The 27704-nt window shown below is 34.1% G+C and overlaps 4 protein-coding genes across 7 annotated transcripts; 3 read left to right on the top strand and 1 right to left on the bottom strand.

Annotated features, from left to right (window-relative positions):
- Positions 1-265: 265 nt before the first annotated feature.
- LOC114726260 (pentatricopeptide repeat-containing protein At2g21090) lies at positions 266-16430 on the bottom strand. 4 transcript variants are annotated; one of them, XM_028912840.1, is made up of 7 exons: positions 16419-16430; positions 5513-5869; positions 5152-5233; positions 4459-4526; positions 2856-3074; positions 2622-2690; positions 266-2437 (listed from the first exon to the last, which is right to left on the bottom strand). In XM_028912840.1, exon 7 carries the CDS (start codon positions 2408-2410, stop codon positions 566-568), a length of 1845 nt encoding a protein of 614 aa, XP_028768673.1. In that variant the 5' UTR covers positions 2411-2437; positions 2622-2690; positions 2856-3074; positions 4459-4526; positions 5152-5233; positions 5513-5869; positions 16419-16430; the 3' UTR covers positions 266-565. The 4 variants fall into 4 exon arrangements, with proteins under 4 accessions (XP_028768673.1, XP_028768674.1, XP_028768675.1 ...); XM_028912841.1 differs by lacking the exon at positions 16419-16430 and having other exon boundaries at positions 2856-2966; positions 5513-5900; XM_028912842.1 differs by lacking the exon at positions 16419-16430 and having other exon boundaries at positions 2856-2929; positions 5513-5900.
- Positions 8275-8965, top strand: LOC114726262 (nudix hydrolase 1-like). The gene is made up of 2 exons (XM_028912844.1): positions 8275-8446; positions 8533-8965. The coding sequence occupies exons 1-2, from the start codon at positions 8302-8304 to the stop codon at positions 8826-8828; spliced, it is 441 nt and encodes a 146-aa protein (XP_028768677.1). The 5' UTR covers positions 8275-8301; the 3' UTR covers positions 8829-8965.
- On the top strand, positions 12163-12902 carry LOC114726263 (nudix hydrolase 1-like). Its single transcript, XM_028912845.1, has 2 exons — positions 12163-12358; positions 12461-12902. The coding sequence occupies exons 1-2, from the start codon at positions 12217-12219 to the stop codon at positions 12754-12756; spliced, it is 438 nt and encodes a 145-aa protein (XP_028768678.1). The 5' UTR covers positions 12163-12216; the 3' UTR covers positions 12757-12902.
- Positions 16431-17201: 771 nt separating the features above from the next.
- Positions 17202-18279, top strand: LOC114726270 (protein MIZU-KUSSEI 1). The gene has a single exon (XM_028912859.1). The coding sequence runs from the start codon at positions 17212-17214 to the stop codon at positions 17989-17991; it is 780 nt and encodes a 259-aa protein (XP_028768692.1). The 5' UTR covers positions 17202-17211; the 3' UTR covers positions 17992-18279.
- The last annotated feature ends 9425 nt before the right edge of the window (positions 18280-27704 follow it).

Raw genomic sequence — 27704 nt, 5'->3', positions numbered from 1 at the left:
TATTATTGGAATATGCAATATAGCTTCCAAGATGAAGATGAGACCACGTAATGCTTGACATTGACTTTCAATTTCCAAAGTTTGCAAGTTTCCCCAAAGAAAAAAAAATGAACGTCAATGCAGTCAAAACAAAATATGGGGGAAATTTATGCATTTGGCTAGCAATTATAAAATATTTTCATTTACTCCAGTTAGAAAGTAGCAAATCCTGGGGTGCTACCAACTAATACAATAACTCTAAAGTTAGTGTTTATTTCCTGGGAAAGGGTTAAAAATCTATATATATTTATTAATTCCTGAAATTTATCTCATCAATTGAAAGGAAAAATACACACAAAAATTTGGGGATAAAAGGAAGCATAACAGCTTTCATGAAATCTACTAATTCCCCCACTATTCTTGCCTGGCTGCTTTTTTCCCCAAGGCAAGGTCTTTCCGTTTGTGTCTTGAATAAGGCCTATGTGAAGTTTGGTGCTACAAAATCTGGTATCAATGAAGAAAAGAATAACGTTAGGGAAACTCTTCTTCCTGAAAGGGCCTACTGATTAAAAAACATCACTGACTTTCACAAAGGAATCTTTTTTGGTAAGAGGACATTGTCTTCCATCTGGTTACCCAAGTGCCCCAAAACTGAGTATATGGTTTCCTTCAGCGGGTGTGACGCATCAGATACAGTAAAAGCATGGACCTTATTGTCAATTTCAATCCAACTAATGGCCAGTTCCTTTTTCACTTGTCTCTCATCCATAAGCTGTCTTACTTTCTCTACCAATTCCCATTTTCCAAGTGCAGCATATGCACTTGAAAGCATAACATAGGCGCCAGAAGATTTAGGCTCCAATTCAATAAGGTGTTCCGCTGCTTCTCTTCCTATGTCTATATTTCCATGAATTCTACATACACCAAGCAACGCATTCAAAACATGGTCACCTGGTTTACAATCCATCATCTGAAGATACTTCATCAATTCGTTGAAACGTCCAGCCCGCCCCAAAAGATCGATAAGACATGCGTAGTGTTCTTCATCTAGAGCTACCCTGTGATCACGATTCATGGAATTGAACAATTCAATTCCTTCTTGCACAAGACCTGAATGACTACATGCATTTAGAATGACAACAAAAGTGATCCTATTTGGCTTCACACCCGATCTTAGTAGTTCTTTTAGCAGCAAAATGGCTTCTATGCCATGACCATGGTGAGCTAGTGCAGCAATCATGGTGTTCCAAATCACCACATCTTGCTTATCTCCCATGACATGGAATATTTTTTTGGCATTTTCCATGCTGCCACATTTTGAATACATGTCAATAATAGCACTAACAAGAATATTATTAATTCTGATGTTATTTCGAATAAGATGAGCATGTATTTGCTTCCCCTGTTTGAATGAAGCAGTGATTGAACAAGCAGATAGACAGCTACTGTATGTAAATTGATCTGGTTTAACATGATGCGTGATCATCTTTCTAAATACTTCAAGTGCTTCATGACCCAAACCCAATTTGGCATAACCACCAATCAAAGATGTCCATGAAATAGAATTCTTTTCCGGCATCTGATTGAAAAGTTCAACAGCTGAATTCATATTTCCCCAATTGGCATAACCTGAAACTAATGTAGTCCACACAAAAACGTCCTTGAAGGGCATTTCATCAAATAACCTCCTAGCATCTTCCACTTTACCACACTTCACATATGCATCAAGAAGTGAACTTGATATAACCACATTGGGTGAAAATCCAGCAACTAAAACCTGCCCGTGGATCTGCCTAGAAAGTTCAAATTCTTTCAATTTCACGCAGGCAGTCAAGACACCTGCAAAACTAAATTCATTATAGCCTATAGACAATCTTCTCAGCTGTCTATAAAAATCCAAAGCCTCATCAAAGATCCCATTCTGTGCATACCCAATGACCATCGTATTCCAAGATATGTAATCCCTCTCAGGCATTTTATCGAACCATCTTCTCGCTTGACTTATCATCCCTAATTTAACATATCCAGAAAGCATATTATTCCAAGAGTACAGATTTCTCACCTCCATTTTATCAAACACCTTGCGTGCTTCTATGTGATGGCCACACCTGAAGTACATACATATTAAGTGATTAGCTAAAAATGTTGTGGGACGCTTCAGACCAGTCAGCTTCAGATGAAGATGAACTAATTTGCCATCTCTTAAAGACTTAGTCTCTGCACATTGTTGTAAGAGACGACCGAGAATGCGGGAGGGTAAGCGAATGCCTTTGATAACTAAGATGTCCAGAGAAGAAACAGCTTGTGAGAGTTGACCCCTGGAGGAAGCTTCAAGGATGGATTTGACGATACAGATATTGGCAAGACGTTGTTTATTGGGTCTTTGATGCTCGGGTGTCAACTTCTGAGTGCGGAGAGATGGGAATAGCATTGCACGTCATAATCTAGATCAAATAACCTATGGGCATTCAATGATAAGCAAATCAGATGAGTACACAGACCTTGCTTCACAAACAGATATTTTTTTCTATGTATGAAACACTATCTATGAACACCCTACTATTTTTTCTTTTCCTTTTTTATTGACCAATAAGAACGCCCAAAACTAAAATTAAATATCACATGTAAAGGTAGAAAAGTACCTTAACTTGGTAATCCTTCTCCATTAATTTTTTAACCATATCTGCTTTCATCTTCGGGTCTTTTAATTCCTGCAAACATGAGATAAAAATGTCAAAACAAGAAATTTACTTCTTCTTCTTCTTCTTCTTCTTCTTCTTTAAGATGAGAAACTCAACGTACAATGACATTAAGACCAACAATTGACTAAGGGAAAAAATATGTAATTAGGAAGGGAAGGGATATAGAAAACGAACTTGTAGCTTTTGCAGAAAAGCGCATTTCCTTGCCAACCCTTTTTCTCAAACTCAACTCCACATGCATGTGATAACTAGTTTATTAAAACAATGTTGCGCGCGCGCGCACCCCTATACATATGGACTATCTTAAGTTAGAGTGAAAAACAATATGCAAAGGTTCATTTTCCAGTCATTGAAACAGCTTGCTCGGCTGTAGATTTTACTTGCCAACCATCCCTGCATTAAGAATACCAGATACACATAAATTATTCTACCAACTGGTACAAAAGTGTTATAAACTCCATGGTCCATTTATTTTTTGTCCCACACCAAAGATTTTTCAGGTCTATTTTCCAGTAGCCCCAAAAAAGGTTGAAAATAGATTAAGGATGTAATGAGATCTGATCATGATGCTGCAAGCCATGAATACACTGCTCTACATTACATTTATTTTGGGGCTAGCAGGAAAATCGCAGCTTAATCTGCCAATGGTGTTACTGTCTCGTCTATATATTATATATAACATAAGTACATAACAACTTTAACAAGCCGATACTGTGATACATTTCTTAAACTTACAACCATAGGAAGCACGCCAGCAAAATATACACCTAAAATTTATTATTATTAATTTTAAAATAAGAAGGAAAAATCTACTTGTGAAGGATGTTATTATTGCTGATGATAAGATTTTTCCCTTTCACGTAGAAGGCTTGTGTTCATAAGGACACAGATTCAACTAGTAAGGACTGATCTCATACCCCACAAGGGTATACATTCAAGTCCCACCATCAATGTGATAATCTCTGTGGCAAAAAATCAAGAAGTGCCTCTGTCTTCTATAACTGATCTTCGAGCAGTGAGGCTTACATAAACCCTAGTGAACTCTCAAAAACCAGCTCACTAATATTAACTAAGATCCTCATATTCTTATTCAAAATCCTAATCTTTGTCTATAATTTCTACTAGTAAACAACAGCAAAACAGCACAGCATACTGCACCTTGCTCATAGCATACATTTTTTCCCTTCCTTGTTGTATGTAATTTTCCTTATGGTAGTCCATAATTTTGCAGACAAGCAGTTTCACATTTCTCTGAACTTAAACAACATTATCAAAAATTAAGGAGGCCCTTGTGACAGAGTTGAGAACAAACATAATATTCATTGTATAATTTACAAATGCCAGTAGAACCATTCTTATATGCTGAATCTAACCATTCCATCCAGATTCTTTCTTATAAGGCTAAATATGGCACTCAGTTTCCAAGAGAGAACAAAAATTATATGTGGGCATAAAGGTGAGACGACCACTATATAGCCCAAATATAAGATGCTTCTTTTTATTCCAAAAAAACAAAAGCTTCTTCTTTTTGTTGTTAGTGATAAAATTTATCGCCATATGAAATTAGACAAAGTCTCTCCACCTCATCTTAAGATTGAAGACTCACAGTCCACACCACATACAAAACTTTAAAAAGTCCCACAAGTAAAAAAATCAATAAATCCTTCAGAAAACTAAAATATTTTACTCATTGCCCATTTCAACTCAGCTCTTCTGTTGAAATTTTAGAATTCTCAGACAACATGGCAAAAGACCATCAAGAAAAAAAAAAATTTACCTCCACCAAGTCAAGCTTGAGCCTCCTAGCTCGTTGTAGTGCTTAAAGCCTCAAAACCATTGAATGTCCTGTGTGAATACATAAATTTGATGGGAAAGTCAGGGTTCAAAAAAAGCTTATACAGTTACAAGCTCCCAAATCTGCAGGTACGTATCTTTCCAATTCCATTGTTGATTGAAAATACTGCATAGCCGCACGTGTCTATATTCTGTGTTCCAGACATCTATCATTTATTATATGCACACGACTATAAATCTCCATAAATCCTTTGGTGGTCTTATCCTAACTTCCTAAGTATTCTCCATACCATATTCTTGTTAATCGTAGCCACAATTGCTTAATAGAAAGTAAGAGAAAACAACAACCTGTGATGAGTGAACACATCTTATTAAAATGGAAGTGTGACAGGTAGCTTTATGCTCTAGCAAATGTTTAAAACAACAACCCACAGTTTTAGCGGTTGACCCCTTTCAGTGTAAGTTGCACTAGCATTCCCCTTCTCCAAAACAGTAATTAACAGCCAACACAACCTCTTCCTAATAAGTTGATATTTGATTACCAATTGAATTATAATCATTCCTACCGAAGGTATTCATTATTAGACTGAAAAGAGCCTTCCATGCCCCAAACAACGGCGACCATATTACAAATAAACAATTTACATGCCATTATCAGGAGTAGTAATATTTTTACCATCATCAACAACAAGCCTGACAAACTGAGCAGTGATTTCTTCATTTATTCGAGGCTCATTGTTGTCCTTCTTCGTCTTCTCCTGAAAACCAATAATGCATCATCAACCCATATCACCAAGGATAACCATCTAAACCATACATGACTACCACAACATCATACCCTGTTATACCCCACCTGAAAATCCGTTGCACTACCACACTGGAAAAGGATCCCATAACCAATTCCGCCAAAACAAACAAATACATGACTCAACATTGAAAATTTAAGCTAAGATCCCATCACTCATCACATTTCACAAGAAACGTATCGCCCCGTTTTTTTGTCACCATAGAAGCAAAGAACGTAATTACAAACTTACACTCAACAGGGGCAGCCAAAAACGTTGCGTTGTAATAAACATCAGTGGACCTATTTGGAAAAATCCAGCTTGGCCTCTCTGAAACTCGGGTTGTCCGATGTGTGATGGGGAGTCTGAATGTAAAATCTTGAAAATTGGGCGGAAAATATTTTCAACTTAGATTGCCCGATTCGGCACCAATCAATGCGCCGTCACTTATGTGCAGTTGAGGAGGCTTGGAAACTAATAGACCATCACCATGTACAGTACTAATTCGTTTGGCAGAGTAAACTTAGTTTTTCCAACAGAGATTCAGACCAGCTCTAATAGTTACCTACAGCTTTAACAGCTACCCTTGCGCCAGAACTGAAAACTGCTCTCGCGCGCAGGGGGAGGGCTGAATGGAGTTTTGGGGCCAAGAACCAGAGATGCAGAGAGCAGAGTTCCGGAAAGTCGCTGGGGAGCTGGTCTTCATGCTGGCAGCTAAATGGGCCTGATTTGATTGCTGGGCCTATTCTTAACAGTTTAGCAAATTAAATAGTAGTAGTATTTTTTTTCTTTTTCATATAAAAATATATTTTTCCTTTTTAAAACATTTATAATAGTCCTCAAAGTTATGATCTAATCTCAAAAATTTATCAAATAAATTATTAATTTCTAAAAATAGTACACCAGATTAAAGTTAGAGAACAAAGATATTGATTGAAAAATGCCCCTAAATTCATGAATGATTAAAATTTTTTCAGCTGAATGGATTGTTTGATGCCGATATCATCATAATTTTTTTCTATTTTTCCTTTTTCTTGTGTTTTTTCATTTGTTTGTTTTTTATCCTATTGATAACCATGAGAGGGTAGTATTTGTGATATGCCACTTGAGAACGACTATTAAAATAGTTGTGTTTTTTTTCTTTTGTCATAAATTAAAATAAGTGTGTTTACATTTTACGAGAAAAGGTATCAAATTTTTAATTATTTGGATACAAACTATTGAACATCTAGTAAGTGCAGTCTTATATTTAGGATCGGAGAAGTACTTCTTATCTTTAATTTTGGGATTTGCATTTGGTTCTAAAATCACAATGTATTTTGATTGGCAGAAAAAAAAAATTATTTTATCTTCTAAATTTATAAAATTTTCACCAAAAAGTAGTTACAATAGATATGATGAAATATGATATTTTAAGAAAACCAACATAATTTGTTATCAATAACTAACTTGAGTAATTTTTTCAATATTATCAAATTAGTTATTTAGCTCTGATATTAATTACATGAGCTAATATATTCCTTTTAGTTAATTTTCAAGTCTGTTCTAATGCATTTTCTTTCAATATACTACTTCCAGTCCTTAATATAAGACCCTGTTTGATTTTTTGTTTGGTCCTAATTATAAGACCTCAATCCATTTTGTCTCTTATATTTATGTATTTTTTTCCAAAATAGTCATTCTAATAATGATAGTTCTAGCCAATACACTTAATTAGCAAGGATATTTTAGGAATGACAACACTTATTTATTACAAATAACTAACTTAACTTACTTTCTTAATCACCTCAAATAAGTCAACTGGGTCTTATAATTAAGACCGGAGGTAGTATTTGTTGTCTTGCATCGAACTTCCAAAATGAGCATGTGATAAGATTGATTCCAAGTGTGATAACTTCCTTTTGGAGAGAATGATTGAATTCATGAAGGATGAAGAACCAAGTCGACCCCTCCGTTCTACCCACACTCTCAAATATGTTGATTCGAATTCAATTTCCCGAATTATTCAAAAGCCATGTAATTCTTCATGAATCATCTCTTGATGCTGAATACTTTTAAAGATGATCTTTGGCCTAATCTAAGGAAATAAATTTACATGACATTTGGATCACCTACGCACTCATTTGGAATCACTTATATAAATATTTTTTATATAAATTAAGATAAAACTCTTCTCACATACTTATTTCATATTTTATAAATTATGATTTAAAAGTTATTTTTAAAGGTTCCAATCATTATTTCATACTAGTATTATATCCTGCACCAATTTTAGATGTTATTGTTGGATAATGATAAATTATTGAAAATTTAACTGCTCATCCGGTCCTTAATATAAGACCCAATTCTTGAGTTAGTCTTGATCCTAAATATAAGACTCATTTCTCATATTTATCAATTTTTTCTAAATTACCCCTATGAATACTCCCTCAACCATAATCAAGTAGAAAAGAGTGAGGGGATATTAAGCAAGATGATAATGGTGTTTCAGAAAAAATGTGTCAATTTTTTTATAATTAACTAACTTACTTAACTTCCTTAATCTAATCAAATTAGTTAAATAGATCTTATATTAAAGAGCGGAGGTATATTAATTAAATCAATGAACTGTGTAGTATTGCCAAGTTAGTTTAAATACATTCTCGAGCATCATCAACTAACATACTGAATACTGATGGCCAACTGTCCAGGAATTGCACGCAGGCAAAAAAACAACGTAAAACCGGGGGGGAAAAGAAAGAAAAAAGCACACCGACACCCACACAAAGATAAAGAGGAAAGCACTAAACTTGGAGCCCAAGAATTGGAATAGTATTTATTTATTTTTGTTTACAGTTTAGCAACAACTGAAGAATACGTGTCAAGCATCTATTGATGGAGACGCACCAAAATGGAATGTGGGACCCATGCTTACGACTTTCGCCTTGGGGAGTATCCACATGACCTCCAAAACATTCACTTGCTTCCCAAAACGACGCCGTCTTCACAGACGGTTCTATAAAACAAAATGAAGCAGAAGTGTGGAACGAATCTGCCAAAAGATGAATGGTCAAGATGCAGTGGCGCCGGTGCCGAGAGTGGCCGTGGTGGTGTTCCTCCTGAAGGGGAGATCAGTTCTCTTAGGTCTGAGGCGATCCTCCGTCGGCAACTCTACTTTCGCTCTGCCCGGCGGCCACCTGGAGTTTGGTCACTCTCTTTCCCCTTCTCTATCCCTCGATTATTCTAACTGTTTGTTTCTCAGGAAATTTAAATTTTCTTTCCTCCGTGTTCAGGCGAGAGCTTCGAGGAATGTGCAATTAGAGAAGTGAAAGAGGAGACGGGGCTGGAGATCACGAAAACGGAGTTCATAATGGTGACGAACAACGTGTTCCTGGATGAACCCAAGCCGAGTCACTACGTCACCATCTCGATGCGAGCCGAACTAGCCGATCCAGAGGAAGAGCCGAAGAACATGGAACCAAACAAGTGTGATGGATGGGATTGGTATGAATGGGGAAATCTTCCGAAACCCCTGTTTGGACCACTGGATAAATTGGTCAACGAAGGGTTCAATCCATTTTCTACCTGATTCTCTGTTATCACTGTTAACGGCGATGCTTCGTTTATCTTCGATTCCGACGAAGCTCTATCAGATAATCACTAGCTACTATATATGTGATTGAGACTTTGTGAGACAAATGAAGTTGAGGTTCTCCTTTATTAGTTGTGTTGAGAGGTCTGATAGTGCAATTAATCTTATTATTATGACAATTTATAATGTAATTTTATATTAGAAAAATAATTTTGAACTTTAAACTCACATTTAAAAAAAAAATCAAAGTTTGACCTAATTAATTCTGGACTTCTGGTCATGCCACTTTGGTAAAATTATGTGATCCCCAAATTGAAAAGTATGTCTTTGACCAAAAAACTGAAAAATATATCAGTCATGCTTCATATATAATTGATGGATTTCATTTAAGGTCCAAAATCTGAAATAAATCAAATAATAATCCAAAAAGTGGACTGGACAAAAAGGAACAAAAATGTCGCTGAGGTGCTAAAACCTTCTTTAATGGAAAATTTTTGGAATTGATTTGACTAAGATTTATCACAATTAATAACTAGATAAAATGATACATAAAAAGGGTAAAGGTGCAAATTAATTCTTGATTTTATTTCTGCACCTAATACCTCAATCTTTTTAGTGGTATTGTTTTACTAATATTTTTTTTTTTGAGATACAATTTTACCCATTATCTTATTGTTTTGGGTGCAATTTTATATTCTTCATCTAAAAATTGCACCCAAAAAAATGGGTAAAATTATATCGTTAAAAAAATTGGAATGTTAAGTGTACCTAGGACATAAAATAATGTGTAAATTTACACTTTGACTCTTGAAAAAAAAACCTCAAACAGCCTACATACCATGGTAAGCAACTGTGAAACCCAAGCTGGAGACAATCCAAGACCAGAGCGGCTCTAGGATTGAGGTTTACATGTACATGTATCGTGGACCAAACGGGATGCAACTTTCTTTGGTCCTGAAACTGAAACACCTACCAACACTCTTAGTTCTAGTAAAAAAATTAGTCCCCATGACATAATAAATCAAGATTTAAATTCTTATTAAGAGATATATCCACATTTAATGCCTGATAATATCTCGAATATGATTGCTTTTAATAAAAAGATACTTGTATCTACAAAAAGAGAAGAGGAAAAAAACTAAAACACCTAGCTTGCACCTGCGATTGAGACAAAAAATAAATTAAAAAAATTAGCTAAAAGAGCCTTTCAATGAAATTAACGGTCATGATTAAAGAAGGGTATGATAAGAGGATGGAAAAGAATAGGAGAGACTCTTGCCGAGCAGATCCCTCACCTTGCATCAATTACCCAGCTCCATAGAAGGCTCTAACATTTTTGAGAAGATTGTTAGCAAAAACAATGGCAAAGTTGTTTCCAAAATTACCTCATATCGAATATTTAAATTTGTAATTTATATTTTACATATTTAAATAAATAATACATTAGCAATTATATTAATGTAAAAAATCTGCTCCAATTAATTTTCCGCATTATATACCCAAAATTTGTTCATAAAAAATTAATTAGCTAGTAATCCACAAATTCCGGGCCGAAGCCAACGAACCAAATTCTTCGATCTTCATTCTTTGTAACAAAATCATTGTGTGGGATAATTCCCACCATTTTGTTCCTATCCATCAACTCCTTGTTGCGTCGATATATGCGATTTCATTCATTATACGCCTCGTTTTTTAAAGCGTAGCAACGTAACCACAGATATACATATAAAGTTTGATTTCGTTCATTGTACGCCTCGTATTTTCATTCATTTGGTTCTTCATCGTACTATCACCGTATAATATCTGCATGTATCATGAAAACCTGAAAGCCGTCAACGAACAACAAGACAAAAAATTTAACTCGAAAATATATTGGAAACCGTAGGGCTAGGTAACCACAGAGTGATTGAGGGATTATTATACGATACGTAACTCTCTCATTGATGAAGCTACCAGCCTCCAAGCACAGAATGTCTGATCTTTGGAATACACATGAAGGGGAACTGATAGGATAATCCTTTCTAGTTGTAAGGGACGAAGAGACACTTCACTAACGTTAGTCCTTTACTACTCCTCCGGTCCTTAATATAGGACCCAATTCTTGAGTTGGTTTTGGTCCTAAATATAAGACCCATTTATCATATTTATCAATTTTCTCTAAATTACCCCTATGAATACCCCCTCAATCATAGTCAAGTAAAAGAGGAAGATGAGGTATTAAGAAAGATGATTATGGTGTTTTAAGAAAAATGTATCATTTTTCTTATAATTAACTAACTTACCTAACTTCTTTAATCTAATCAAATTAGTTAAATGGGTCTTATATTAAGGACCGGAGAAGTATATATATATTCGGAATCAGTTTTAGTGCTCGTCGTTTTGATGAGTGCTCTCAGCTCGTCAAACATGGATCATCTATATTTGATGAGAAATGAGAAATGGATAATCCGAATTTGATGAGCTTAAGATATTCATCAAAACGATGAGCATCTATATATTCTTGGGGATCACAAATTTCAAATGCCGAGTAGTCACGAGGTAATAAGTTTATAACCAATACCCAAGTTCTTTATTGCTTTGCATATCCCAAATAATTCAATTAAAAGTATAGTTTTCAAGCTGTGAAATAAAGTGAATGAGAAAAAGTCATTACTCGTATCTTGCTTGTCTCTTGTTCTTTCTTCTACTCTCTAACTTCCTTGTTTTCTCTCATTTTATAACATCAATCAATCAGCATATGATACATTAAAACAGATAATTATGATCTTAGTTAATATGATTGGGTTTGAAAATCTACAAAATACATTTAATTCAGATGCAAAGTTCAAGAATATGAAATCTTAACAATCATAAATGGAGGAGGAGCCAAAAAGAGTCAAACTAAGAGGTTTGCTTGGTTCAATTTTTGATCATTTTTTAAAATTTAACTACTCGCTAATTAAATTATTGAACTTCGAACTAATTCCCGGCTAGTTTCAATTCATTCTCGAAAAATCATCATCTTTTTCATACAACAAAAAATCGAAAATAATCAATTAACATACGGATGCAGAAACGGTCCAAATCCCGCAGGTCAAATATGAAATGTGGGACCCCTGCGCTCCACTTTGACCGTGCGGACCCCGCGGGTCCCAAACTATAAGTGGGACCCAATTTCGTACTTCCCAGCTCTTAGTTTTGACCATTCGCAGGACAGGAAAGACGAGAATTCAAAGTACTATTAACCAACCAAACAATGGTTTTCGAATTTCAAAACGATGCCGCGCCGCAAATGAACAGCCAAATCGTTGCTTCTATACAAAGCAGCTGAAAATTGAAACAGCTAGGTGGCACAACACAGACACTGCCACACAGTGACGCTCGAACGCTTCAACCATTCAACAAAATGGAGAAACCTGAGGCGGCGCCGGTGCCGAGGGTGGGCGTGGCGGTCTTCCTCACCAAGGGCGGATCCGTACTCTTAGGACGGCGGCTCTCCACCGTCGGCAACTCCACTTTCGCTCTGCCCGGCGGTCATCTCGAATTCGGTCATTCTCTTTTCCCTCCTTTTCTCTTGGCTCTCTATTGATTATTTCATCTGCTTGTTTCTCGGGAAATTTGAATTTTCCTTTTCCTGGGTTTGGATTCAGGCGAGAGCTTCGAGGAATGTGCAATCAGAGAAGTGAAAGAGGAAACGGGGATGAATATAGCGAAAACGGAGTTCCTAACGGCGATGAACTACGTGCCAGCGGAGGAACCAAAGCTGCGCCACTACGTAATCATCTTCATGAGAGCTGATCCGGCCAGCGCAGACGAAGAGCCGAAGAACATGGAACCAAACAAGTGTGAGGGATGGAACTGGTACGAATGGGAGAATCTACCGAAACCCCTGTTTGGGCCATTGCAGACATTGGTCGATCAAGGTTTCAAGCCCTTTCCTCCTTGATTCTCTGTTATCATCGTTAATGGCAATGATCGGTTTATCTTCGATTTTCTATTTCCCAGCTGCAAATCAAATCAGTGTGGTTCATGGAGATGATTAGATAAATGTGATTGTAAGAAGGATTTTACATATCTTGATTTCCTTTGGTTCCATGCTGGGCTTCCAGTTATTTCCGTGCAAGATCCCGTTTGGGGCTCGGAAAGTGGTCTTTTTGGTTAACAAAAGTGGTTCGGTTTACCAAAAACACACCAAAAGATCTGCGAGTCTAGTGGGTATGGCCCGATCAACGTTGATAAGCCTATCAGTGCATTCACATGCGTAGAAAGAAAATAAGGAAAGAAGGAAACTAAAAAAAAATGATTATAGTATTTTAAGAAAAATATGTCATATTTTTTATAATTAACTAATTTATTTAATTTTTGTAATCTAATCACATTAGTTAAATATGTTTTACATTAAAGACTGGATGAGTATTTATTATGTTAAATTATCCAATCAGTCATAAAAATTAATTGGCTTTACTGTAGTTGTTTTATCAGATTCTTAGAGTGTTTTTTTCTCCCCAAAATTATAGGTATTAATCCTTATAATCTGTTAATTGGAGCTTATTTGAATGGTGACTAAAGGAATGACATGCAAGTTGTCACTTGCCACAAAATGCAAAATAAAAAGAAACTTTTTAACAATAAAATATTGAATGAGATTTATTTATTATCAACATAAATTATTATACTCGTAATCGAATATTTGCATTCGCATATAATTTATAATTTAATTGATTTTGATTTTATTTAAATTTACATGAAAAAATCAATTCAAGTGTATGCTAACTGATCGAGTCACGCCATTAGCTATTAATGTACTTCTCTTACAAATTAACAAAATTATGAATACAGAAATCACTATCTATAACTATGAAAAGTATAAGAACCAACTTAAAAAGGCTAAAAGCTACACGGACTTGACTGAAAATGAGATAAAACTATAAGGAATTGCATATTACTTTTTTTTCTAAACGTAAGACTCATTTTGCGGTGTAATAAAATAATTCTTATATTTATAAACAGAAGAGTAATTTTTCCTAATGACTTATTATTCTCGTTTTAGCATCACATTCTTAAAATCAATTGAAAATAAAATATACAGCACATGTAAGAACGATGAAAATAAGTGCCAAGCCATTGAGATACTTACGGTATACTCCTCCCATGCTTTTTATAAGATCCATAAATTTGAATTGATTTGATCATATTTATAAGTTCTTATTTGGGGATGTGTGAACATTAAATCTAATTTTATCAATTTTGCCTCTAATTAATTTTTTTATTCTCTTTCCTTATCCTTTTCTCATGATTCATTCTCTTTTATTCTTTATCTCATTATTAGTATTGCTCTATCTTATTTGTTTCCTTGTTAAATAAGGACATACTTGAAGGGGGGAAAAAAAGATTCAACTTTTACCTATTTATTGCTTTGAACTAATTTTAATTATTTTTCTAAGTTACATAATTTAATTAAAAGGATCTTATAAAATAGACCGGAAGGAGTATTATCATTATAAAACTAAATATTGTTGTGACTTATATTATATTTCTGTACACATATAATTCTCATTTTTAATTATAAAAACGCTGAAAAGTGGTAGCTTATTGTCCTTTTCCAGTGCATATGTCACATGATCGTTAACAGTAGGAAGCAGTTTAATGGCTTTGTAGTTTCATGGGACAAGATAATGCAATTTCTGGAAAACAGAAAGACAATGAGACAAACATAAAATATATCACTCTGATGTTTATTATTTGTGACTTGTAGGAAGGAATTTTAGTCTTTTTTATTTGTTATCTGTATTCTTTTAATGCTTCAATTCTAATTCTACCCCTGTTAATTATAATAAATGTGAAAAGAGCAGGAAATATGTGAGAGAAAATACATATTAACATTCAATGCTCTCCGTAATAAAATAAAAGATTTCATCTATTTAATAATCTTGTTGATGTATAAGAAAATCTGCAAATGACAATAATAAGTACCACGGTGGTATAGTGAAACTCGCCCTCCAATTACAGTATTACACACACATCATGATGATGATATCTTAACCGTGGCTTTTGGAAATTGGAGCTGTTATTTGGTAACCATCCCTAAATTTTTAAATACGGGGTGTGCTCCATTAAAAATGTCTGGGACCCTTTTTACCATATAGGGCTTCAAGTTAGCAGATAGCAGTAGATGGTTTGTTGACTGGCCTTGAGGATTTCGTCATAGTTCTCATTATTTTATTTTCCTCTCACAACTCTTTCATCAACTAATCATCCCTTCAAAATTTTAATTGTAAGTTGGGTTGTATTTAGGGGGGGAAAAAAACAAAGAAAAAATATATACATAGACTCTCTACCCTTTTGTAGGAGTAACCGCGAGTAGGAAATTTAATTTGAGTCCATCCTTAATCAATTTGAATATATTCCCAATCCCTCTCTTTAGTACCTCAGCAATATCTATATTTTAGTTAAAAGTACAATCTGGAAAAAATATTAATAGCTTATAATATAAATATGGTAGTTAAAAAAAAACCAACACATATTTATTATTAATAACTAGTTTAACTATTTTTTTTAATATTCACAAATTAGTTATCTAACTCTTTTATTAAGAATCGAATATAGTAGTAAAGTTGATAATGAGGAAGTAGGAGGTGAAATATATTTAGTGGATGATCCAAGTCTTTCTTTCAAAACTAGTTTTGGTGTTTATTATTTTGATGAGCATCATAGACTCATTAGATCTGGATTGTCTATATCTCATTTGGATGGTCTGAATTTGATTTCCTTTTTATTTTTAATTTTTTAAAATAATTATTTTAAATAGATAGAATCTAAAATAGAGATAATCTCTTAACTATAATTCTTTCAAAAAATAGTTTTTTATTTAAAAATAATTAATTAAATTAGATATAGATGGTTCAGATCTAATGAGTTTAGAGTGCTTATCAACGTGGTGAGCATCGAAACTAATTCCCTTTCAAAACTAGTTCATTTAGTAGAATATTCCCTAGAATGAGTTCACTTAGCAAATCTTTTCTGAACGAAACAGAGACCAGAACTACAAGAGACAAAATATTGTAACCCAAAGAAAGAAATAGCATTACGTGCATATATATGTGTGTGTATATGCTGTTCTGGTCTTGATGTAAAATCTAATTAACTAATTTGAATAGATTAAAGATGTTAGTTAAAATAGTTAATATGATATGCTTTTTCTAAAACACCCTAAATATCTTCTTTAATTCTCTCATTCCATCTCCTACTTAATTATTATTAGGAGAATATTAATCAGGTTAGTTTGAAAAAAAAATGATAAACATCTATATCAACTCTCCTATTAAATCCTATACTAAGGACATGAGAAGTATATATATTTATATATATATGTATGTGTGTGTGTAAAGCTTGCTTATATAGACGACTACGTATATAAATTTTGCAGCACATATTTAACTAGCTACAAGGCAATAGGTGTGCGGACATCAATAGAAAGAGATGTTTGTAAGGAAATGTGAATGAGGAGAGAGTAGGGAGAAGAAGAGGTTTTGATAGTAGGGTAGTTGTGCCTTTACCTGCTTTCCTTCCCAATTCTCATTCCCCCTGATTGTGATATTTCACCTAAACCCCTCCCTCTCTTCTCTCTTCCTCTCCTAATTTCCTCTCCAGTTTCGTTCATTTTGAGTCGCTCATTTTGAGTCAGAAATATATGACTATGAGTGATGAGGACTCTCTCTCTCTCTTGCTATAATATATCATATGATCAATATTGTCAAAAAGAAAAGGAAAAAAAATCAACATCTGCAGACTTTTATGATACCCATAAAATAAATAATCAAGATATAATTAATTAAATCAAGAAATTTAAAAAATTCCAACTAAGTCCTAAATTTATAAGTAAAAATAAAATAGTTGGGATTTGAGCATGCATGCATTTTAGCCATAAAATTGAAAAATTTTTTATTATAGTTAAAAAACGTTTATTGAAAAAAAAAATTCTTTTTAAAAAAATCTGGTATCCGGGTGATCTGGGAGAGCCCACAATCAACTGTTGGAAACAGCAACATGTCTTGAGTCTTGACAACATACAGTAGACTAATGTCTTTCTTCCTGTGGGCAATGAGTCTATGACCCCACCGCCATAACCTCACTGTCTTCTTCTTCATCCCCACAGGTAGGTGTGGCTGCTCACCTTCCTTCTTTATTTCCCATTCTCCAAACTGCCCACTAATCCTCATCCACTCTCTATATCTATATCTCACTCTCACACACCAAGCTCTCGTACCAGTGCATGCAATAAATTAATCTCCCCCGCCATTTCCCTTATCTGTTCACCTCCATGGATCTCCGTTCATAGCCAACCATAAAGCTTGTCCTGATTCTCTGCCTTAATTTCTCTCTCTCTCTCTCTCTCTTCACCATGAAGACGATAATGGCCAAGTCTCCCCATGACTCTTCCTTCTCCTTCTCCAGAAGGTACTTCCATTTCAACAAGAAACTCGTCCAAGAAGACGACGACGACATCGAAGAACAAGTCCTTAACATCACGCCGTCGTCCCACCATTTCTGCCACGAACAGCAATTTCCCAGGAAGAATAATAGTAACTCTGTTTCGAGATTCAAATCCGCCCTCACCCTCTTCACCAAAAGCCGTTCCCCTTCCTCCTCTCTTGTCGGAACACGAGTGGTCGGAACCCTCTTCGGAAACCGTCGAGGGCGCGCCCACATAGCCTTCCAGGAGGACCCCAAGTCGCACCCACCGTTCCTGATCGAGCTACCCACACCCACCAGCGTGCTGGTGAGAGAGATGGCTTCTGGGTTAGTGAGAATCGCGTTGGAATGCGAGAAGAAGAAGAACAACAAGGGTAAGAAGAGTAATGGTGGTGGTAGTGGCAGTGGGAAGCTGGTCGAGGAGCCAGTTTGGAGAAGTTACTGTAATGGAAGGAAATGTGGGTATGCGAGTCGGGTGGAATGCGGGGAAGAGGAGTGGAAGATACTGAAGGCGGTGGAGCCGATATCGATGGGCGCCGGCGTGATTCCGGCGACATGCGGTGGGTGTGTGGAGGGTGAGGGGGAGGTGATGTACATGAGGGCGAGGTTCGAGAGGGTGGTTGGGTCTAAAGACTCAGAAGCTTACTATCTGATGAACCCAGATGGAAGTGGCGGCCCTGAGTTAAGCATTTATCTTCTCAGAGTTTAGCTATAGCTTGCTTGCTTTCCATGGATTCGTCTGATCTGATGAATCTGAGATTAATGTTTGTTGGCTTTGATATGGTGATTTTGAAGCTGGCTTTGGCACTGCCAAAGTTTATTTGGGTGATTTATTAGCGCACTATTATTAGATTGCAGGGTTTTTAAATTAGCTACTCATAATCAACTTGGTTGAATATGTTTATGATTTTGAATGCAGAATTTTTAATAGAAAAGAAAAATATTCTGGGGTTAAGTTTTATCCCAAGTTAAACTACTTCATGAATATTTACATGCACACACTATATAAAACCTTCTGCTCCAACATCAATTGTATTCTAATAATGCTTATGTTTATGAAAATATTAATATTATATGTATCAATTTAAATGAAGAAAATATTTGGTGGAGGTTCTGGGAAAAGGTAACGTAACATATTAAATGCAGTATAACTTTCTCTGTATGAACAAGAGAGGATCATTTGTTTTATTAAATGTCATATCTTGTCCTCAGAGATCTCTGATCGATATTCTAGCCTTTGTATACGAATTAAAGGATTATTTTAATGAAGGTATGGCTTCTATATAAAAACTAAAGAACTGAAGGAGTAGACGTAACCATAAAAGACCTGGAAATCTGAATCAATTGGGGGGTTAGTGATAGTGTTAGCTAGATATTACGACTAATATTGGAGTCTTCTAACTTTCTTGGTACCGACCAAGCTAAGAGATGCAGTGGGTGAACAACATCTGATTCTTTTTTAATCTTTCAAGTAACTACATATATATTGTCTTTATATATGTACCTTAAACCAGTCATAATGCACCAATATATCCTCATGTATGTTTCGATGCTTTTCTTGCTTAAGGTTTTGCGCAAGGATTAAGGGATCGTTATCATCAATTATTATATAAAGTACTAACCCTAGTCGTTAATATAAGAACTAATTGAAAGATGAGATTTGACCATAAATATAAAATTTCAGTTTACTTTATTTTTATATTTATAATTTTTTTCCAAACTAATTTAACTAACTTATAAATTGATATATGATCTAACGTTATAAAGGAGTATTTTAGAGAGATTATGTCACATTTGTTATAATTAAATGATTGATTTGATTTTCTTAATCTATTCAAATTAATCTACTAACTCTTATATTAAGAACTGAAAGTAGTATTATTAAACTAAAATACCCTTATTAAAAGATACATTGTAAAATATATTTTGCCTTATGCCAATTAAAGGTGATTGTCCATCCATCTTGGCATAACTTTTAAAGGACAAGAAACTGAAGAGTCATGACGAAGCCTTTTTGGACGTGCTACACAGAGTGCCAAGGGAGAAAGTTAGATGGAAAAAACAAGAGCGCTTTGTGATTTCACAAATGATCAAGTCAGGGGGGGAAAAAAGGCATAAGGTATTAAATTATATAAGATGCAGAAGAATTTGTTCTTTTAAGAACAAACTCTTATGTGTGTGTGTATATATATATATATATATATTTTAAAACAGTGTTGTTATACATTTATGGTTCTCAACTAATAATTTTTATTACTTTTAAAATTAGAGATATAATCGTTATATTTTATTTCAAAATATATTTTTCTTACATCATGAGCAATAAAATGAATTTGAATAAGTTGAGTAACATGTAGTATACTTTGCATTGGATATAATTTTGCCTTAGAATGTATATACAAGTGAAGATAAAATACTAGTCCTTTGCCTCCAATTTCACAAACTTCAGAAGCACAAATTCAGAAGGCATGGAAATGGAATCATCCCAAACAAACGCAAACTTAAAAAAAAACACAGTGGAGCCTATCAATGTGTTTGGATGTTGGGCCCCTGGCCCATTATGTTAGAAGGAAAGAAGGAAAATAAATAACTGGGCCGTTGACCCACTATCCAATTTTGGGTTTTCTTCGTAAATGCACACCGTCCAATTGGGCTACTATCCGATTGTGTGTTACTTTTATTTTGGGAAAAATAATTTTTAAAAAAGTTGAAAATCTGTAAATGTCAAATAAAGAATATCAATAAAAATTTATTGTTATTTGCAAATTTAGTATTGTCAATACTAAATAAAATATTGTTATCAAACTTGATTTGAGATTTAGTAATTTCCAACTTTTTTTTTTTTGGTCATTCTCCCTTTATTTTGTGTTTGTCCATGTCATGCTCAGAATGGTCTATAAATAATATTTTAATCTTAATTTACAAAATATGAGGTAAGTATATAAGAAGATTTTTATTTTGAATGACATGAAATGTGCTTATAAGTGCTTTTCAACACGATTCCGAACAATTCCTTAGTGATGGAACATAAAATAAAGGAAAAATTGCAAAATAAGATTGTGAAAATTGCAAAATCCATTGAATAACAAATAATAACATGTCATAAATGCGTGTTTGTCTTTTTAAATTATCATATTCAATCATATATATTGGATGGTTAGAATTATTCTTGGAGGAAACCTTTACAATTAATAACAATATTTCAGAAAAAGATGAGAAACAAAATGGATTGAGTTCTTATATTTAGGATCAAATTCAAACCCGGATCTAAAACTGGAGGTAGTGGAAAAAAGAACATATAAAGACCACTGAAATATAAGAATTTCATAATACCTCTCAAAATGACTTAATTTTTACAAAAATTTTAGGAACTAATATGAAATTGAGTTTTTTTTTTGAAAAAAATGATATCATTAATATTAGCGAAGCTGGTTGTACTTGTCTTACCTATAGAACTGGTAATGCGGGCTGGCAGAGCGGATACGAGCCAGCCTGCAGCGGATCGGGCTAAAAGCGGTGTGGGTTGAAGTAGCTCGCACCTATGCTAGCCCGCGCCTGCCAAGGCCGGTTGGCGGGCGAGTTATTTAAAAAATAAAAAAATAAAAAGCTGCTATTTTAGGCAAGTTGTTCATACAGAATGTCCATAAAGACAAGCTGCTCTTCACCTCAATACACCAGAGATCAAATCAGTCTCGCATTTGGCGATGCTTATGACAATCAGGTTAGTAGATCCCTGAATCATCGGAATCACTCATAGATAGATTCTTTCATTTCTGCTCAATCAATCTAGTGTTGGTGGTGATAAATCAGGTTTATGCCCCACGGATGGATGATCCATCTTCTGGGGCATTCGAAAGGTGCTCTACGGATACTTCAACACATTCATCATTACAAATTACAACATTACAAACAAATATTACAAGAATTAAAACATTTAGAAGTGTTAAAAGGCACCAACCACAACCCGCAATAATTCAACATCAATGCCAGTGTCCAAAAATCAAATATTACAAACAAAATGTAATATTCTAATTTTCATATCTCTAATATTTAAACAAATTTTTATAGAATAGGTAGAGGTTAAATATATATGTAATTACAATAATTATGATTTTATGTGTGTGTGTGTGAGTGAGAAAATGGATAAAATAGCAATGTTAAGAAGTCCTACATCGATTAAATGATGAGAAGAGAGAGTTCTAGGAGCCTATATATAGGTAGTAGTAGGGGAGAGTTAAAGATGAATTAAATAATTTTTGTACAAAATTGAGACAGTCTTAGTAAAGTGCCGTTTACGAGTTTGTGAACCGTTAGATCAGGTTGCAATTTGGTCAGCTGGTCCTAGACTTCATACTCATTAGTTTTAACGGTTAGATCGTCAAATCAACTTTGAGCTACAAGTTATTAGATATAAACCCTATTGTGGCATTTTCGAACACGGGCCTCATTTGTACTTGACTATTAGCTAGGAAACCCGGTAACTAAATTTCTATCTGTTGCATGCTCTGGTATAAGTTTAGTGAGTGATTTTATAACCAATTTCTGTGTGTATATATATATATATTATGTTTTGTATAAACTGTCTTGTGAGATACTATTTTGCAAAAGGGTTGAAATATTTGTAGTGTTAGAAATTAATGATTGTGACTATGAGATATTATTCTGGAATTCATTTGATTGTGCATATATATGTTTTATTGTGAACCCTATGCATTTGGTTTGGTTGGGGAAGGAGATGAATGGAGTATACAGATGTATACATGCCACATGGTATTGGCCTCTATACGGAGCTCTATGGTTAGCCACTATTATTGTCCTCCTAGTTCTTTGAGAGACCACAACACCCCACTAGTTCTTTGATAGGGAACCCATGGTCTATGGAGTGCTCTGTGGTTTTTGGCCGGTCCACATCACTCGTGTGATGAGTTTGTCAGAGTAGTCAGTCAAATGGAAAGAACTTAGCACATGGGTCCAATCGACAGAAATAAGAAGGATATAAGGATGGATTTGGGGTTCATGGACTGCATATAACATGGAATCTTCATTGATAGTTATATCTTTTGAATAAATGAAAAGTATGTTATCTTTTTTGAAATTATCAGTTGCATGAGATTGGCAAATATATTTGACCTATATGGTTCTTGTGAGTTTAATTGTTAGATAAATGGCTATTGACTGTTATTAACTCTGTATATCCCACCTGACACCTCACTAGTCCATGCTATTGTGTGTGATAGGGAGGGATTTAGTTACTAAGACGTTATCTCATCCCTATTGTTTAACATTTTTCAAGTAAAAGGTTTAAAGGAGGGATGTCAAAGAAGGCTCAGGAGGAGTAGAGCTACATTGTTATGTTTTATGTCCTTTGATTTGTACTATTGTGGTATGCATGCTAGTAATTGGCCAAAGGCATATGATCGCATGTGATTTGTTTGTAAATTTATTATAAAATATGAAGTAAGATTTAATTTTTAATATTTTGATCTATAAGCTATATTATATGTTGTTTTATAAACATATTAGATGATATTGATCCTTTCTTGTAGAGTTTGTATTTAAATGAGTTAAGAAAAGTTCGTTTATCCGTGGTAGGATGTATGATTGGGTGTTGTTTTTTTTCTATCACAGATAACATTATTATAATTAATTAGTGTAGATGATTGTGATATAATTTGAATTCGTATTTAGCATGATTTGGTTATAAAAAGTTATTTCTTAAAATTACTATGAAAAAGGTTAAGTTTATTAGTTTATTTAGGAAGATTGTTTCACAGAACACATATGAACATGATCTAATTAGGTGGAACACTTGAAACATTAAATGAAGCTTCTGAATTTGCCTAAATTCTGAATTGACTCTAGAGACAGCCAGAGACGAGCTTGCGATTCGCGAAAACAAGGTTGCTGCGTTGCATGCTGAGAAGCATGGAAAAAAAACCGGACCGGACCAGCCGGTTCAACCGGAGAACCGGTGAACCGGTCTAGTGTCCGGTCTGGTTTATTAGATGAACCGGGCCGTGTTCAAACCGGTATTGAACCGGTTAAATCGGTCAAAACCGATATTAAACCGGGTAAACCGCCGGTTGGAGTGGATTAGCCGGTTTAGTGATTTTGCCCTCCCACCAGCGTAAAACAACGTCGCTCTATCATTGGAAAAAAAAAAAACCAAATCTGGTCGATCTCTTTTATGATCTGGAGAAAGAAGAAAAGAAACTCCATATTTGTTTGCCTGTCCGCTGATTCTATGCTCAGTCTTTTAATCGAACTTCGTTGGTGCTCGCAGTCATTGTTTTCACTCTTCATTTCTTGATCCATTGCCGTCATTCTTACTGCATGGCTGTCGTTGCTGTATCTTCATCCCAGTAGCTTGTGTTGTTGGAAGGAAAGAAGAAAGAAAAGGAAGAAGAAAGAGATGCTATGCTGATTGAAGGTAAGGCGGAAGAGAGGGGAGAGGGGAGAGGGGAGAGGGGAGCTCGTGTAGAGGGAACATAAAAGAGTCCGTAGAAGTGCATAGAGATGAGAAAGCCAAAAATCAATTAATCAAATGACATGATTTGATGGATGAGTGGGGAAGGAGGAAAGAATGCAGAAAAAGTAAGGCCTTCCATGTGCTTGTACAGGAGATAAGGAGAGAGAATAAAAATATAAATATAAATATAAACCTGATAAGAAAAAAAATAAAACTAGAAGGTAAAATTTAATGGACTATAAGTTTATGAAAAAAATAAAACAAAAAGATTAAATAGTATTTTTTTTATAATTAGAATAGGAATTTTTTTACGTATTTTAATTAATTATATTATTTTAATTATTACTGGTTTAACCCGGTCTGACCCCGATCTAACCCATTAACCCTTGAACCAGTACATCAACCGGTTTAGTGACCGGTCCGGTTTTTTGTTCCTTGCTGAGAAGACAAGTGATTAAGTGAAGAGTGAAGCTGCGTGGCTGAGCTTGCCTCCTGCAGGCCTGCGACGTGAAGATGATAGGGCTGGGCAATGTTGATATGAAGATGATGGGGCCGGCCGGCTAGGCGATTGCGATGTGAAGCAAGGAGATAAGGAGTGAGGCGGTGAGCTGCGTGGTCGGCTGGTGGTTGTGACAAGATTCTGGTTTCTGGGGATTGCGTGGTGGTGAAGAGTGAAGTCTAAAGAGTTCTCAGAACACTAGAACAAAGCAATCGAAAGGCTGAAGGGTGAAGGTGGAAGCTAGGGCAGGCAGCACGATTTTGTTTTGCAAAATTTATGACTAAATTTAAATTTTCAGTTTTTTGGGCTGGGCTCCTGGTGAAGTTGGACCATCATAAAGTAAATGGACCATGAGTGATGAGTCGATGACTTATTGACTTGTGTGAGCTGTGAGGAATGTTATCTGTAAAAAAAAAAAAAAAAGCGGGCTAGCCTGTGGCGGAGCAGGCTCCATACAATGCGAGCTGACAAAGTTCAGATTTTAGCTGGCTAGCATTTTCCCAGCCTGAACCCACTCTTTTAGGCGGTCTGACGGGACCAGCTCGTTTTACCGGCTCTACTTAATTATTGTTGTCATTTGACAAAATCATATTATTAATTTTTAAACTGTTATTGTCATTTCCCATGCTTTTTCGTGTTTTTCAGGTTTTGAATTAAAGAATTTAAGTAATTTCATGATAAAAATTAATTTTAGATTAGTTCTGAAAAACTTCACAGTAATTAAGTAATTTCGGAGTTTTAAATTAGGATACAGATTTTGGGGAATATTTGAGTCTTTCTCCTAATAATATTACTCTAGTCTTTAATATAAGAGTTATATATCTAATTTGTAAATATTAAAAAAAATTATTAAGTTATTTATTTGTAATAAATGAATGTTATCTTTTATTTGTAACAGACGGATGCTATACTTCCGACCTACTCTTCTTAATCATGTGCAAATGAGCTATTGTTAAACTCCTTAACATATGTAATCACTATAAGAATTATTTGGGGACAAAATAGATAAATATTCCCTCCAATGCTTTTCATAAGATCCTATTACCTAAATTATGTGGTTTAACAAAACAGTTAAAATTAGTTTAAAACAACCAATATAGAAAAGTTAAACCTTTTTTTTTCCAAGCATGCCCTTATTTAATAAGGTAGCAAATAAGAGAAAGAAATACTCCTCCGATCCTTAATATAAATCTATTTAACTAATTTGATTAGATCAAAGAAGCTGATGAAGTTAGTTAATTATAAAAAATATGACATGTTTTTCCTAAAATATCATAATCATTTTCCTTAATATTCCCTCCCCCTCTTCTATTTGATTATGGTTGACGGAGTATCTATAGAGATAATTTAGAAAAAAATTGATAAATATGAGAATCGTGTCTTATATTTGGAATCAAAATCAACTCAACAATTAGGCCTTATATTAAAGACCGGAGGAGTACTAGTAATGAGATCAATGATGAAAGAGAACAAAATATGAAAAAAAAAATGAGAAGAGAGAATTAAAAAATTAATTAGGAACAAAATTGATAAAAACACATTTAATGTTTAGAAGATTTTTGACAGGATATTATAAAAAAAATAAAACCAATTTAATTTTTAGACCTTATAAAGAAAACTGGACGAAGCATTAGAGACAGACTGGAAATCATATTTAAAATTAAATTAAATTTTAACTCGCTTTTATACTACAGACGGAACATAATCACAGTATATCGGGAAGAACAAATTTGAAGTTATTAAAATAAATGACTTGACCGTAAAGGCAAACACAGGATAAATGGGAATAGAATCCATCGCCAAACCAAATATCGCCACTAATTATGCCTTTGGATGCTCTCGATGGACCAATCTTCCTCCATTTGGGTGCCCACAAGCCAACACATCTCGTTTACTTCCAGCTTTTCACGTGGCATCCGACTTTGAATGCAAGTCCAATGACACTTAAACATGCTTTTAAACTTTTTTAAGATGATTTTTAAAAAGTTAATACTCCCTCCATGTCTTATTATAAGATTTTTTAATTAAATTGTATAATTTAAAAAATAATTAAAATTAATTGAAAGCAATTAATATATAGCAAATACAATTTTTTTCAAATATACCGTTATATATAAATGGGCAAATGTGAGAGAGTATTAGAGTAATAGTGAGATAAATGAAGAAAGAAAATGTATTGAATGCATTAAATTAGAGATAAAATAGGTAATAATACATTAAATGCTCAACAAATTCAAAGAAGATCTTATAAAAAAGAACAAATCCATTAAAAAAATTGGATCTTATAATAAGAGACGAAGGGAGTACAATTTTTGCTCCCTCAAGATTGTTTTTATTTTGGTTTTCATCTTTCAAATTTTAAATCATAGATTCTGATCCATCAAATTTCTTTTCATTTAAAATATGGATGATCCTTATAATTCAATAAAAACCTAAACCATTTTACTCTTAAAGGGACTAAAACCTATGGTTTGAAACTTGAAAAATTAAAACTAAAATGAAGATAAATTTGAGGGACTAAAAATTATATTAATTAATTTTTAAATGTAAAACAATTAAGTTTGCCCTTCGTATAATAAATATGGTCAAACTAAAATAAAAAGAAAATAATCAAATCAAGATTATTGACTTTGTCACATCTAATTTTCTCCGGTAACCACCCTTGAGCTTACTTTAACAACTTGGAAGTTGAAAGTTTCAAAGTTGATATGAAATGTGATATCATGGGGGCCAAGATTAGAGACAGTAGAAAAATGTAATAAGATTGATAATTAACTAATTGTGGGAAGTGGCATAATATGTGTATTTAATTAAACTCCAAATAATTACAGTATTTGCAAAATTTGTTCTCCAAAAAAAAAAACAATCATAAACAAATCCAAAGAGGTACCATGTATTGAGATCTCAACAAAGTTAGCCTAGTGTTTGCATTTTTTTTTTTTGATGTTAACTACTTCTAAAATTTTCACACACAATCTTAAAACGTTCCCCCACGTGAGGGATGATATTTTTTTCCACAATCCAATCCTAGAAATTTGAACCCCAACCCTATATGGAAATCGAACAAAAATAACTGTTATTTTCTTTGGTTTTTTTTATAAGCTCATTTTAACTAAATTATGTGGTTTAAAAAATAATTAAAATTAGTTAAAAGTAATAAATATAAAAAAATAAAAAAAAAATTGAAGTATGTTTTTATTTAACAATAAAGTAAATAAAAGAGAGAAATATTACTGATGAGATAAATGATGAGAGAATGAAATATGAGAAAGAGATGAAAAGAAAGAATAAAAAATTAATTAGGAACGAAATTTATAAAAAAAATTTAATATTCAAATAATTTTTAGTAAGATCTTATAAAAAAAATCAAATTAATTCAAATTTTATAATTTTATAAATTGAACCAGATGTATGGAGTATCTCTGGTCCGAAATACTCCTGATAAGGACAGGAG

The sequence above is a fragment of the Neltuma alba genome, unplaced genomic scaffold (assembly GCF_004799145.2).
Source record: "Neltuma alba isolate B1F8T4 unplaced genomic scaffold, ASM479914v2 tig00012348_pilon, whole genome shotgun sequence".
Classification (NCBI taxonomy): Eukaryota; Viridiplantae; Streptophyta; class Magnoliopsida; order Fabales; family Fabaceae; genus Neltuma; species Neltuma alba.
Note: the sequence above shows the minus strand (reverse complement) of the source record. Positions and strands in the feature narration are given on the sequence as shown.